We start from the raw sequence: 13,152 nt of genomic DNA on the forward strand, positions 1-13,152 counted from the left end.
GCAGTAGCATGTATGGCTGCCCTTATAATAATGAACCTAGTTCTTTAATCTTCGTCCCCTACATATTTAGCAATCCACCTATTACACAGCACACAAATAGTACACAGAAACAAAGCAGGTATGCCATTAATGTAATTGCATTACTGATTTATTATCAATAAGATGCTACTTAACCAGTTTTCACTTAATCTCATCTGCGATTTATCTCTTACAGTAAGAGGATATTTGATGTCCCCTTACCCTTTAGTCAATACCTAAATAGGTCTACACTCATTTTTTATTTTACTTTGAATCGTCCTTCCTTTACCCCACCTATTTCTATGTTAGGTTCAGTTTCAGTCCAAATTTCATCTCCACTCAGCCTGGGTTTCCTTGGCCGTAGAATTTGGAGTCACCAAGTTGGTAAAGATTGGCTTCTTCAGTGTTGATGGCCCAAGGTTATTTAACTTTTTAATCTTGTTTCTTTCCTCCTGGCACTTACTCAGGCATGGCTGGCATAGGTCTTTTTGGTCTACCAGATAAAGAGCTTCCACTCTTAGAACTGTATCCTTCTGAGCTTCATCTAGCTCCTCCTCTGTGGGGGGAATAGGATTTCTTTTTGTGTTCAACTTCTTGAGTTTAGGCAATTTGACGATGCTGGTGGGTAAACTTGTGAGTTGGTTATCAAAAAGCCCTACCTCCTTCAGTTCCTTTAGTGCCCCCAAAGAGCTTGGAAGCACATCAATAGTGTTTAGTCCAAGGTTGAGAAGACGGAGATTTTTTAGCTGATTTATCTCCAGTGGTATTCCTTTTGCAGTAATCTTGTTATTAGAGACATTGAGGTGCAACAGTCCCTGGATTTGACCAATGGATTCTGGAAGTTTCTCAATCTGGTTGCTGTGTAAATCTAGCCAGCGTAGGTTCTGGAAGCGCTGGATCCAGTCAGGCACCTTTCTAATTAGATTTCTGCTTAGGTCCAGCTCTTCCACATCACACAGTTTAAGTAGACATTTGGGCAGGGCAGCAATGCCCATCTTTGAAAGATCTAGCCTGCGTTTCCCATCAAAGGTAATCTTAATGGAATTCTTTGCCTGTTTTAAGGTGATTTTCTTACCTTTTGGCCCACTTTTCTTCTTTGGCATTTCCCTGTAGAAGGAAGTGGTTAAAAAATCAGCATCTAATCAAAATATTAGACCAAAGCTATATGGAACACACATTTGCAGAAATGACTGTCCTTAATAATGGAAGATATTTATAGCCTGCCACATATAGTGACCTTGTGAGGCATGGTCCTTATTTTCTATCCCCTTTTTAAAAGTAGACAAACCATTCTAATACACAGTTGTCTTTAAACCATAATACCTAATAATAATTTTTCTTATAAAAACAGAGAAATTAAGGTCTTAAGGTGGCTGTATATTTAATGATATGGTTTAGCTGATTAATTTAGCTGGGCATTGGTACACTAAAATTTGACAGGTTTTGCACCTTTTACTTGCATTCAGACTTGCTTATTTAGGCTAAAGAGATTAAATCAAATCTATTTGGCCATTTTTTGGATCTGATTCAGGGAAATCCTAAAAAGTGACCCATGTGCAACCATAATAATGCTGCATTCTGTAAAATAAGCTTGTAGTATCTAAAATAAGTCTTGTAGTATCTAAATATGTTAGCAGTTTTACTTCCATTTCAACTAGATGCAATGGCTAGCATGGATAAGCAAACAAGAGAACTGCCTAGTATTTTATTTTTAACTGAACTGTCATAGAGTATGCTTTGCAGACAGATTTCAAGTGCTTTTTATATTACAGAAGTGTAAGGGAAAGCGGTATGCGATTATGCTGAAACGTGGGGGCCTGTGTAGGGTTTCAGCAGAGTGAATGTTTCCCAGAGCTGAGCATCCTCTGATGTAACATCTTGTGTACATACATTCCCCTCAGGGTGCAAAGAGAGCTCATTAATCATTTGGAAGGCAGGGAAGGGAAGCAGAGTGGTTACCACAACTACTGAAAATGTATCACATGAATGTGTTCGTAAAAGGACCACAAGGTCCCAACAGCAATAGGTTAATGGGATTCATTTTGTGGCTGGGACTTATTCCTATCCAGAGATGAAACATCAAAGGCCAGTTACACAAATGATTTATACAGAAAAATGGGTAATAGGAAATGACAGATAGCAATGTTAAAAATGGTAAAGAAATGCATTATAATGACAGAGGGCACTGTGCACTAAGCTATATAATAAAAATAAGAGAAATTGTGTAACATTTAGAATAACTTGATGGAATGCAGAGCATTGTTATATTGCACAAAGCACTATATAATTGCTTCCTGAGAAATGTTATGAGATACAAAAAACAGTGACGTGCATATCAATGTTTAAGGCAACACAGCTGCATGAAAAACAATTTCACAAAGCATGTAGTAATTCAATTAAACAAAAAGAACTACCAGAAGAGTTATATTATGTCGCACCATCCATATGCCATATACTGTATTAGTGTGTTGAAAAGGAGAAGAGAAATAGTGAGATGACTCTGGGTAGAGAAAAGTTCATTCTCAAATTAAGCGGAACATTCATATAGCTGTTTATGTGATGAATTCATTTTTTGATAAATATATAAATATAAAGTGCTTTTCAATTAAAGTGGACCTGTCACCTACACATAAAAAGCTGCATAATGAAAGTCCTTTGCAAATTAAATATGAAACCCCCAAAACATTTTTCATTAAAACATCCATACCTGTTATAAAGGTGTTTAAATATCTAAACTGTCAATCAAATATTACCTGCAGTCAATTACTTTCACTTTCCATTCAGCACTTCCTACATGTCACTGCTCTCCCCACATTCCCCCTTCCCTCCTCAGGCTCTATAATTGTGTAGGGACCTGCACATGGACATTAGGTCCCCCATTCTGGTGCATACACAAGATTTTGGGGTGATACACAATTTCCCTTAATAACTGTGTCCACAAAATGGCTGCTGCCTGCTTGCTGTGTTTGTATAATTCCAAGACAGAAGGAAACAAAATTTAAATAATAAATACAGTGTAAGTAAAGTTTATTTTGCTCAACTAACATGATAGAAAAGAATTTTAAATTATTTCTTAGGGTGACAGGTCCCCTTTAATAAAGTGCCCTGTGTCATTATTTCTGAGCAAAATTCATGTGTTATACTGATATTAAAAATTAACATTTCAATTGGTCCATTAAAAACACTTAAAACATTGAGATGTGTGGATCTGGTTTTGTGAGGTAATACCAAATGGTACTCACAGTGAATAAACCCCACCTAGATCATAACATCCGATCACCAAAACAAAACCCTTTAATTGAAAAAACTTGCTCTATAGGAGGTATAGAGAGAGAAAGTGTGAAAAGGAGGTATAGGTTCAAAATAGTATGCAATGGAGCCGGTATTGAGTAAACTTATATAGACACACCTGCCATTAGAGTCTGTGCAGTTTCACTGATATGCCATTAGGATAAATTCTAACACTCTTGTCCTCTCAGAGGCACCTAAATGTGTATTGGCCTAATGTTTTGACATGCAGCTATATGGCATATGGATGGTGTGACATAATATAACTCTTCTTGTAGTTCTTTTTGTTTAATTTGATTTTTGGAGTTGTCTGGACAACCTATTTCATCCAATTGTTCCTTCATGGTCAATGATGATTTGCTAGATGGTGTGGATTAAAAAAGATTTAAAATAATTTCATGTAGCAATTCAGTCCCATGCAGACCAATGTTCAAAATAAGTCACAATGATGAGGGTTATGTAATAAAAGTTGCAAAGTTTGCTACTGATCTAATTGCCTATTGCAACTAATTAGCATTTACATTTCACTTCAGCATTTACTGTTCCCCTGTTCAAAAGCAAACATCTTACGTATTACCATGCGTTTCTGCACGGCACAAAGTTTGTTCAATTTGTTAAAGGGGTGATTCACCTCTAAGTTAACTTTTAGTATGTTATAGAATGGCAGCTTTTCAGTTGGACTTAAAATATTTGCCTTCTTTTTCAAACTCTTTCCAACTTTTTCAACTCTTTCCCCATCTAAAACACAAATGCTCTGTATGGTTACAAATGTATTATTGCTACTTTTATTACTTATCTTTCTTTTCAGGCTCTCTTTTATTCATATTCCAGTCGCCTATTCAAATCAGTGCATGGTTTCTAAGGTAATTTGTACCCTAGTATCCAGACTGATGAAATTGCAAACTGGAGAACTGTTGGATAAATAGCTAAATAACTCAAAAACAAAATTAATAATAAAATTAAAACCTATTGCAAATTGCCTCAGAATATCCCTCTAAACATAATGCTAAAAGTTAATTTGAAGGTGAACAACCCCTTGAAATATGGGGGTCAAGAACAAGGGTGTAACTAGAGCTCACTGGGCCCCCCATAGAGCCCAGCACATAAAGGGGCTCCTGCTGGAGCCTGCCCGCAAACCCCCTGCCTAAATCAATGTTATGTTTTATTTGGCTTAGGAATTCTACATGACCACCAGGTAGTGGTGTATTCTTTGTATTCTTCAAAACAAAAAATATGGAACCACCAACTTCTCTGTGAAATGTAAATATGCAATAGTTATATGTAATACAATAATTTTGAAGACTACCCTGCTCTGCTTTATATTACCTTACAATAAAAGATGGTGAGTCATTTCCTACTCTTCTAAACAATAAATCATTACAGTACTTTAGTAATCTGACTCGCTAATGCTTGTGTTGGTTATTGGTTTCCATGGAAAAGTAACCAAACATGAGGTCAGTAGCCCTCGAGGAGTCACATGACTGTGTGTGTGACACAATCTTGTAAATCTCAGTAGCAACAACTTCCTGGAGACATGAGACCGGGAGATCAACAAAAGTCTCTTTAGCTTTTAGACTATAGTGCCATAAGTGAGGTAATAATACAGTATGTCACTGCATACTAGTACTAGTTAGCTGATTCTTTCAACTACCCAGCATCCTTGGAATTAAATCTATGCAATAAAAAGACACTTTGGTGACTGTTAGTGGTGTTTGGGGCAATGTTATAATTAACCCAGTCTTCTTGCTGCGGATGTTATTGGAGGTGACATTCTGTAATTGACATCCTCGTGGTGTTTTGTTCTACTTTACTGGCATTAGCAGGGTTAAGGCAACGTAGTAAATGCTTTACAGGCCTCTGACAGAAAATGTGTGAAATCACAAGGCTGCCTAAGGTATATGCAAATCTCAGCAAATTACACCAGTACAGTTACCTTTAGCAACAAATCAGCATTTAGTACTGGACATGCCCCCTACAAGATAGGGAATGAAAGTTAAGATCTATTTGATTGCTATGGGTAGTTGCACCTGTTCAGTTTTGTTCTTTTATTAATAAATAATAATAAATAAGCCCCTGCATGGGTGCAAGGTTATTGCTGCATTGAAGCTGCCTATATTATGCACAAGTTTACATTGAATAAAGCCTTAATGAAACCTTTAAACTATTAATTAGCCTGAGTTTCCTGATCCTATAGATCACAGAGCAGATACAGTTACAGTCACAAAGAAGTCAGAACACAGCTATCCTGTTTGAATGTAGTCTGTAAGAAAGGGTCTGCTTTGTAACTGAATTTGCCCAAGAGATCTACCAGCCAGCTTTTGTTTAACCCTGTCACTCAGCAGCACTTGCATTGCATAATAGTATGACATCATACAGCATAGCTAATTCCTGAACAGACAGAGCTGTCAGTACTGATCAGGCCTACCCTTGCACAAATGAGTTTCTAATAAAGAGAATTAAATATGACAAGAGTTTACACAAAATAAATCTTGTCAAGGGGGATGTAAAATAGGAGTAGAATGAGCTGTTTTACAAAAAGAAGTGTGCTGCTAACTCTGCATAGCCCTGTTAAATAATCAGTATTGTTGTAGCTATTATACCTAAGACTACAACTGTATGGTAACAGGTGTTTTTGCTTGGAAAGAATAGTTTCCTAGCAAATGTGAGAAATGGACTGCATTAAAGAATGGAAGGGATGTGTACAGACAATACTGAGATAAAATACGTGAGACATAATGAGATGTCCTGACTGAGATAAAATAAGTTTTTATTTTTTGAAATTATAGAAAAGGTAAAGATTGTCCTGGTCTTCCATTGGCACTAAGATTGTAAATGCCTGATCAATATGTGTATACAAGTTAATGTTAACTGTTACTTTTATTTCCAATGCATAACTTTTGAAATTTCTTTGTCTTTTTGGCCATTCCCACTTTCCCTTGAAATGACACAAGAGATCCTTCCCTTTCTTAATGCTGCTGCTGGTGTATGTGTTGCTGTAACCTGACAACCATAGTAGTAATAGAGATGCAGTGTCTTGGAATGAGAAAGAAGACACGCTACAGCTCTTTATATGTGTTTGCTCTGATACATAGGAATGTGTCCTATAACAGGCAATGTAACATCACTTAGTCCCACATCTCAGTTTATGGCAATGGTTGCATTTAAATACTGGCTAACTAGATATTGTGCCAAGATGTTATGCGCAGTGCCTTAATTTCCTTTTCCTGACACTCTGCAGAATACCTTTTCTTTAGTTACCTTGAGCATTGAACAGTAGGAAGCAGCAATTTAGTATGAAAATACTAGGACCTTAATATGCATCAAAGGGAAGACCAATATTTTAATTTTATGTTTTTTACCAAGCACCCATGTCTGCCTACTGTAGTCTCAGCTATTTCCAGTATGAGGTAGACTTGATATGATGTGTTTGAATTGCTATGCAACTAGTTAATGCATAACTTTTGAGAAATACTGATACATGCAATTCATTGCCTTTATTCCAGTTAGAGAATGCAAACTAACCAGGTTTATTAATTCCTCTAGTCAACCAAGTAATACAAATAAAGGCTGCAGGTAAACACTTATGTTAAGATACAGATGAACATAAAATGTATTTAAATGGCATTCTGCATTGATGGTGATCATTCTATGAGCACTTTGTTACTGTCTTTCTGTTTTTTCAACAACTACAGTGCTGATTCAAATAAACAGTAAAATAGTTATTTCTCAGAAGTCAGTTTTTGCATATCTTAGTTCTTACCTTCTTTGGACTGCCCTTCTTTCTTTGTCTCTTAGCTTGTGTCTCTGAGTTATTCCTCAGCACTCAGCAGCTCTCTGAAGAGTTGTACTAGCTGCTCTGTTGCTATAAACGCAGGTTGTCAAGAGGCCTGACTGTGGAGTCTAAACATTTCCAGAATGAAAAGAGACAAATCTGCACACAGTCTCATGGCTTGGAGGAAGCATTAACTGTTGTCTTAAAATCCCATTATGTTGTTTTCCGTGTGGGTTTTAAAAAGGGCAAACTGTGCAAGTTAAGGCCTGCAATGTTAAAATCTTTTTTGTGCAAAAATAATAAATTTTTCAGTAAGAGATTTTATTACATATACTATGCAATTTGCAGTCTTTCTTTCACTGGATGACGAATTCACAAAAGCTATATTAAAATCATTTACAGGAAAACTGTAGTTTTTACATTATTTTTGATATTTTCATATTATTTCACATATTGCATTACATTAATATTATTATAAAATAAAATAGCAACATATAAGTAAAATAGCAATATATGCCACAGCCCTGTACAGTTAAGTGGTGTATACAGTGAACATACAGATTATATACAAAATAAATAACCATAACCAATACAGTCATGAAGTAAAGAGGGCCCTGTTCAAAAGAGCTTGCAATCTTGAAAATTTTTCCATTACCAGCTCATTTATGAATGCATCTGCAAGTACAGTATGCTCAATGTGCAAATAAACCCCACTCATAAAAGTAACTTGCACCCATACATGCTTCTTGCACTTTCACCAATTCACCCACTATAAGCCTACTTTGATAAATTCCAAAGTTCATGTAGGGATGCACGGGAACTTAATATTTACCACTAGCCTGGGGATTGCAGTAATTCCAGGATTTAACTTGTGTGTTGTATCAATAGTTCAGTGTCTTAACTAGAGTTTGAGGGGCCCCTCTGCAGACAAACACCCCCTAATTACCATGTCCATTTTACAAAATTTGCCAGGTTATGAAAGTTTGAACACGTTTTTATTTTTATATGTTCAAACACAAATTTCCTGGAGTCCGCAGGGAGTAGGCACAAAACAGCAGCATCCTACATAGAAACCAGGGCCAGAGCCCTAAGGCCATGATCTGCCTTCCCGCACTTCCCCTCCATCGTGTCTCTCTCTCCCGGTTGCTTGCTTCTAATTCACCGGCCCCAACCCCTTTGTTCTGCCCCCAGCCCTCCACCCTCCCTGTTTGTCACCTCTCCCCACCCTCCCGAGGCTCCCTCCCCTCATAAGGGTTAGGCCACACTGGGCGTTTTGGGGAGATTTGGTCACCTGGTGACTAATAGCCTCGTCTTTGCGGCGACCAATCTCCCCAAACGCCTTCCCTGACTCTGCGCCGGCTAAAATAAAAAATGCCGGCGCTAATTACACGCGGTGATTCGTTTTCCGAAGTCGCCCGAAGTTTCCTCGTGAGGCAACTTCGGAAAACAAATTTAACACTGTTTGTGTCACTGATTTGATTTAACATGGAGCATGAACTTTACAAATCTGCAAATTCTTTGTGCTTGTGCCATAATGTCATCACGTGGTTTGTCTTGACTGTAATGTAAATACCTTATTCGCAGGGGTTCTGCAGGAGAAAAAGTGATGTTACAAAAGTGGCAGGTAAGTCAGATTTTAGCAATGCTGGATATTTTCTAGGCAGGCTGAATATTTTTAGATATTCTAACTAGTTTATAACCAGGAGGTAGCTTATGAAGAACATGTATTTCCCCAGACAACCTGCCCTTAAATGTCCACTGATGTCACATTCTCAGAATGCATACATCCAGAGATGGTTTAATTCTCTGTGGAATACCTGAACTTTTTACAGTATATATACAGGTATGGCATCCATTATTTGGAAAACATTATCCAGAAAGCTACAAATTACTAGAAGGTCATCTTCCACAGACACAATTTAAAGCAAACAATTATGTTTAAAAATGATTTCCTTTTTTTATGTAATAATAATAGAGTACCTTCTATTTGATCCTACCTAAGATGTTATTGTTTCTGGTAACAGTGTTATTTTAATACAATGATCCCCAACCAGGTGCTCTGGAGCAACATGTTGCTCACCAACCCCTTGTATGTTGCTCCCACTGGCAGCAAAGCAAGTGCTTATTTTTGAAATCCAGAATTGGAAGCAAGTTTAGGTCGCATAAAACCCAGGTGTATTATCAAATAGCCAATCAGAACCCTTAATTAGCATCCTCTGAGACCTTGTTCATGCTTGCATTGCTCCCCACCTCTTTTCACATTTTGGGAAAAGCAGTTTCCAAAAAACACAATTTTCTACACTACAGTAATCTGAGATTGGAGGCAAAGCAATCCTATTTGGTTTATTTATGTTTAGATTATTTTCTAGTAGACTTAAAGTATAGAGATCCAAATTATGAAAGTCCTCTTATCTGGAAAACTCTGAAATTCTGGATAAGAGGTCCCATACATGTATCAGCAAAAAAGCAATTTGTGCATCATTAAACATGCGACTTAGGGAGTGGCAGAGTATGAAGGCCACCTTAATTGTGTGTGATTTAATTTTAGCCTCCATGCATCTCTTGGTCTTGCAATAAAGTATCCTTCTTCCACCTATACTTCTTATTTAAGCGTATGTCTTATAAATGCTAAATGACTACATTATGACATGAGATCATCTTATGTCTCATAGTGCCAGCATATCCTATAATCTCTCAAAATCTTTTTTTTCCACGACAGCGAAGAGAAATTGGGAACTTTGAATACCTAATGTTTTTGAACAATCTTGCGGGCCGTACCATTAGAGATCTTATGCAGTATCCGGTGCTCCCCTGGGTACTTAGAGATTACAAGTCTGAGGTGAGTTTATCACACAATACTGGGGCTCCTGTTTCAACAATGGATCAATTTGCACCTGAGCAGTTATTCATAGAAACCATCAGTAATTAGTGTTTTTTTCAGCCAGCTGCAGGACAAACAATGATCACCACCTGGGTGGCCATACCAGGAAAAGTTCTGTGCACTTGTTGTGTATGTGTTGTGTATAGCCAGTTTATGGGAGTATACTATTCTTCTTAATTATGCTGTCAATAATTATACAGTATTTACTGCTGTTCTGAAAGGAATTCAATGTATTAAGTAAAAGTTAATACTGTACATTGTAATTATTCAGCAAATCCAAACCCAAATCTAAACCCAGATCAAACATACGATATTCTTAAAAGCTCATAATAACTTGGTCTTGACTGCAGAACTTTAGATTAAAATCACTTAGTTTAAAAGGTTGAACTTGATGTACATTTGTTTGTTTCTAAACTTATCTACTATGTTAAACATTTGAATAAGGTGTATGAGTCCCTGTGTGAAATTAGACAAATTCTTAGCTGGAGTGCAGACAGATTCTATCGGTGTCATCTGGCAGTAGGCACCATAATACATATTTCCTGTATTCCCATTACACGGGTGCAGCACTTTATTATCAACAATGTAAAATGTGATTAGAATCAAATCAAGAATCATGAAACTTTTAAGCATATTATTATTATTATTATTATTATTATTATTATTATTATTATTAATAATAATAATAATAGCCTTTGGAGGTGGTGTTTCTTTTCCCTAGAAGATATATTAGAATTTTCTCTTTCAAAATAAGAAAGACAGAAATCATGACTCTCTGCATGCAGGATTTGTGCCAAAGTTAATTTTTTGTTAGATTTTATTTGTGCTGGAATCAGATATTTGAGATAGCTCTAAAACATCTGCTAGCCCTCCTACAATGATATATTAGATCTTACTGTCAATCAAAATCTGACCCGACTCCAGTGTGAAGATGTATTTAAAAGAGAAAGATAGCAAAGAGAAACATAATTGTTTCAGAAATTGTTTCAGTAATGGTACAGAAGAAGTTCCTTATTTCAGCTTGACGAAGCTTGTATTAAATTTTCATCTTTGCAAGAGTTATTTTTTAAGTGTGCTGTCCTTATTGCCAGTACATCAGTCCTCTAAGTAACACATTATGTAAATTTGAGGAAGAACTGTCACCAGTATAGTTGCACCATTCCAGACACAGCATCAAAGCGGTTATACTGTATGTTTGCAGACCTCTGTAACTGTGTTAAATTGTTTACATGATCCCAATGCATTTAGTAATTAATGGAAAACTAAACTAAAAATGAATATGGCTAGAAATATAGTGAACTTACTGAACCATCCCAAAGGTTCTGCATCCCTGTAAAAATAATGATCTAGGCCAACAAAATTGTGCACAGGAATTCATTTCTTGAATATTGTTATGAACGTCACAAACACTGTGCATGCTCAGTGTGCTTTGGACAGCTTTAAAGTAGCTCAGCTTATGTTATGTTATAGATGCTAACGCTGTGGGGCTGATTAAAAAATTCTGATGCAAATTGTGCTGTTTTCTGGGCTGCCATGCAGGGCCGCCATCAGGGGGGACAGGGGGGACAAGTGTCCCGGGCCCGGGCCTGAAGGGGGGCCCGGCAGTGCTGCATTTTTGATAGGCCCCTTACGAGCGCCCGAGCCGTGTGGCCATTTCTCAGGTTGTAGAATGCGGAAGTGCCTAAAAGCAGAACAGCGGAAGCCAAAGTCCCGAAGCGGCGAAAAGACCCGAAATTACGAAAACAGCCGAAGCCGAAGTCCCGAAGCGGCGAAAAGACCCAAAGTCACGAAAACAGCCGAAATTGAAGTCCTGAAGCGGCGAAAAGACCCAAAGTCACGAAAGGAGGCAAAGTTGAAGTCCTGAAGCCTTGAGTTCAATTCTACTGAACACCAGTTTGTGCTTTTTTTTTTAATCCCTTATGTATTATTTTAATATTCTATAGGCCCCTGCCACCAATGTTTTTTTTTTTAAAAAAAAATTAAAAAAAAAATTTTTAATTTTTTTTGGGGCCCCAATTTTTTTTTAACTTATAAGGGCGCCCTGACCATCAATAGCATTTTATAACTTGTGTGTGTGGGGGGTTACTTTTTTAGGAGCTGATGTCTGGTGGTCTTTTAACTGTGATGTGGAGTAGGCGTGATATGGGGTGGGGCTTGGGAGTGAGGGTGGGCGGGGGTTGTACCGGGCCCCATGATTTCTAATGGCGGCCCTGCTGCCATGTAATGAGAATACAAATTAATTTTAATCATTGTCTAACGCCCACTTGGCCAACCCCCCGGTCACTAAATCCAAAAGGAAGAATGTGAGGATCTCCAAAAATGAGTAAGTGCCCTATCAGGCACGAAACGCGTTAGGTTCTATGTCCTTATAAATTTCTACTTTTTTAAATAATATTTGTTTTTGATTTTTGGAGATTCTCACATTCTTCCTTTTGGATTTAGTGTCTTGGATTTTGCACCTTGGGACTGAGGTGAACTGTGAGTTAATCTCTGCTATTTACTTAATCATGACATTTTTTGGTATTTAGAGTGGTACCATTTACATTATATATATTTTTTCTTGTGGCAGCACACACTCCCATTTTTTTCAACCCCCTGGTGCCAAGGTCGTATTTGCTTACCAACTTGAGTCCTGAGTCCCCTTTGCAAGGTGAAAGGGTACTGGGAATGCTTCTCTGGCAGTGCCTCCACCTAATGGGATCCGGGAATACACCTGCGGTGGCCTCATTAGGACAACAAACTTACAATTTATATGTAGCAGTCCAGTCCTGGTAATTCCCTGCCAGGAAAAGTCCAGCACTACTCCATTTTGGCAGCCCAAGAGTCTCAATCCCTTGTCCCCAAAAGAGTACCAGTTATAGGTATCGTTACCTGCCCACATACTTTCCTGCTGGAAAGTATTTGCTCCCACGTGACAGGCAAACAAACAGCCTGTTTCCCGCAACAGGAGATTGCTGGATCCTTAGGCTTTTCCTCTACCCTCCCACAGGTAACACGCACCCCAAGGGACTCACACAGACGGGTATGCTCACACAGAGCTGGCAGGCATCCACAGCGATGAAGTCTTTAACTCCAGGCTCTCCTAACTGAGTATATAACAAGGCTTAAATCCTTCAGGTATTTGCTCCCAATGCTGTCTATAACGTGAGGACTCCAGACATCCATTGCTGATATGCAGCTTTCAACACTCTCC

General features: G+C 37.8%; 2 protein-coding genes across 5 annotated transcripts in view; one reads left to right on the plus strand and one right to left on the minus strand.

Annotated features, from left to right (window-relative positions):
* The window catches only part of wdfy4.L (WDFY family member 4 L homeolog), a 167,917-nt gene that overhangs the window by 121,404 nt on the left and 33,361 nt on the right, over positions 1-13,152 (plus strand). For all 3 annotated transcript variants that reach the window (XM_018225614.2, XM_018225612.2, XM_041569128.1), the window contains 2 exons: positions 8,663-8,702; positions 9,798-9,917. In XM_018225614.2, coding sequence (XP_018081103.1) covers positions 8,663-8,702; positions 9,798-9,917 — 160 coding nt within the window. The remainder of the gene's footprint in view (positions 1-8,662; positions 8,703-9,797; positions 9,918-13,152) is intronic.
* Positions 120-7,155, minus strand: lrrc18.L (leucine rich repeat containing 18 L homeolog). 2 transcript variants are annotated; one of them, XM_018224602.2, is made up of 2 exons: positions 7,067-7,155; positions 120-1,125 (listed from the first exon to the last, which is right to left on the minus strand). In XM_018224602.2, exon 2 carries the CDS (start codon positions 1,119-1,121, stop codon positions 348-350), a length of 774 nt encoding a protein of 257 aa, XP_018080091.1. In that variant the 5' UTR covers positions 1,122-1,125; positions 7,067-7,155; the 3' UTR covers positions 120-347.

Source organism: Xenopus laevis, chromosome 7L (genome assembly GCF_017654675.1).
Source record: "Xenopus laevis strain J_2021 chromosome 7L, Xenopus_laevis_v10.1, whole genome shotgun sequence".
In the NCBI taxonomy this organism is placed as follows: domain Eukaryota; kingdom Metazoa; phylum Chordata; class Amphibia; order Anura; family Pipidae; genus Xenopus; species Xenopus laevis.

Excerpts from the sequence above, each read along its gene's own strand:
- lrrc18.L (XM_018224602.2), bottom strand. The coding sequence starts at position 1,121 with ATGCCAAAGAAGAAAAGTGGGCCAAAAGGTAAGAAAATCACCTTAAAA.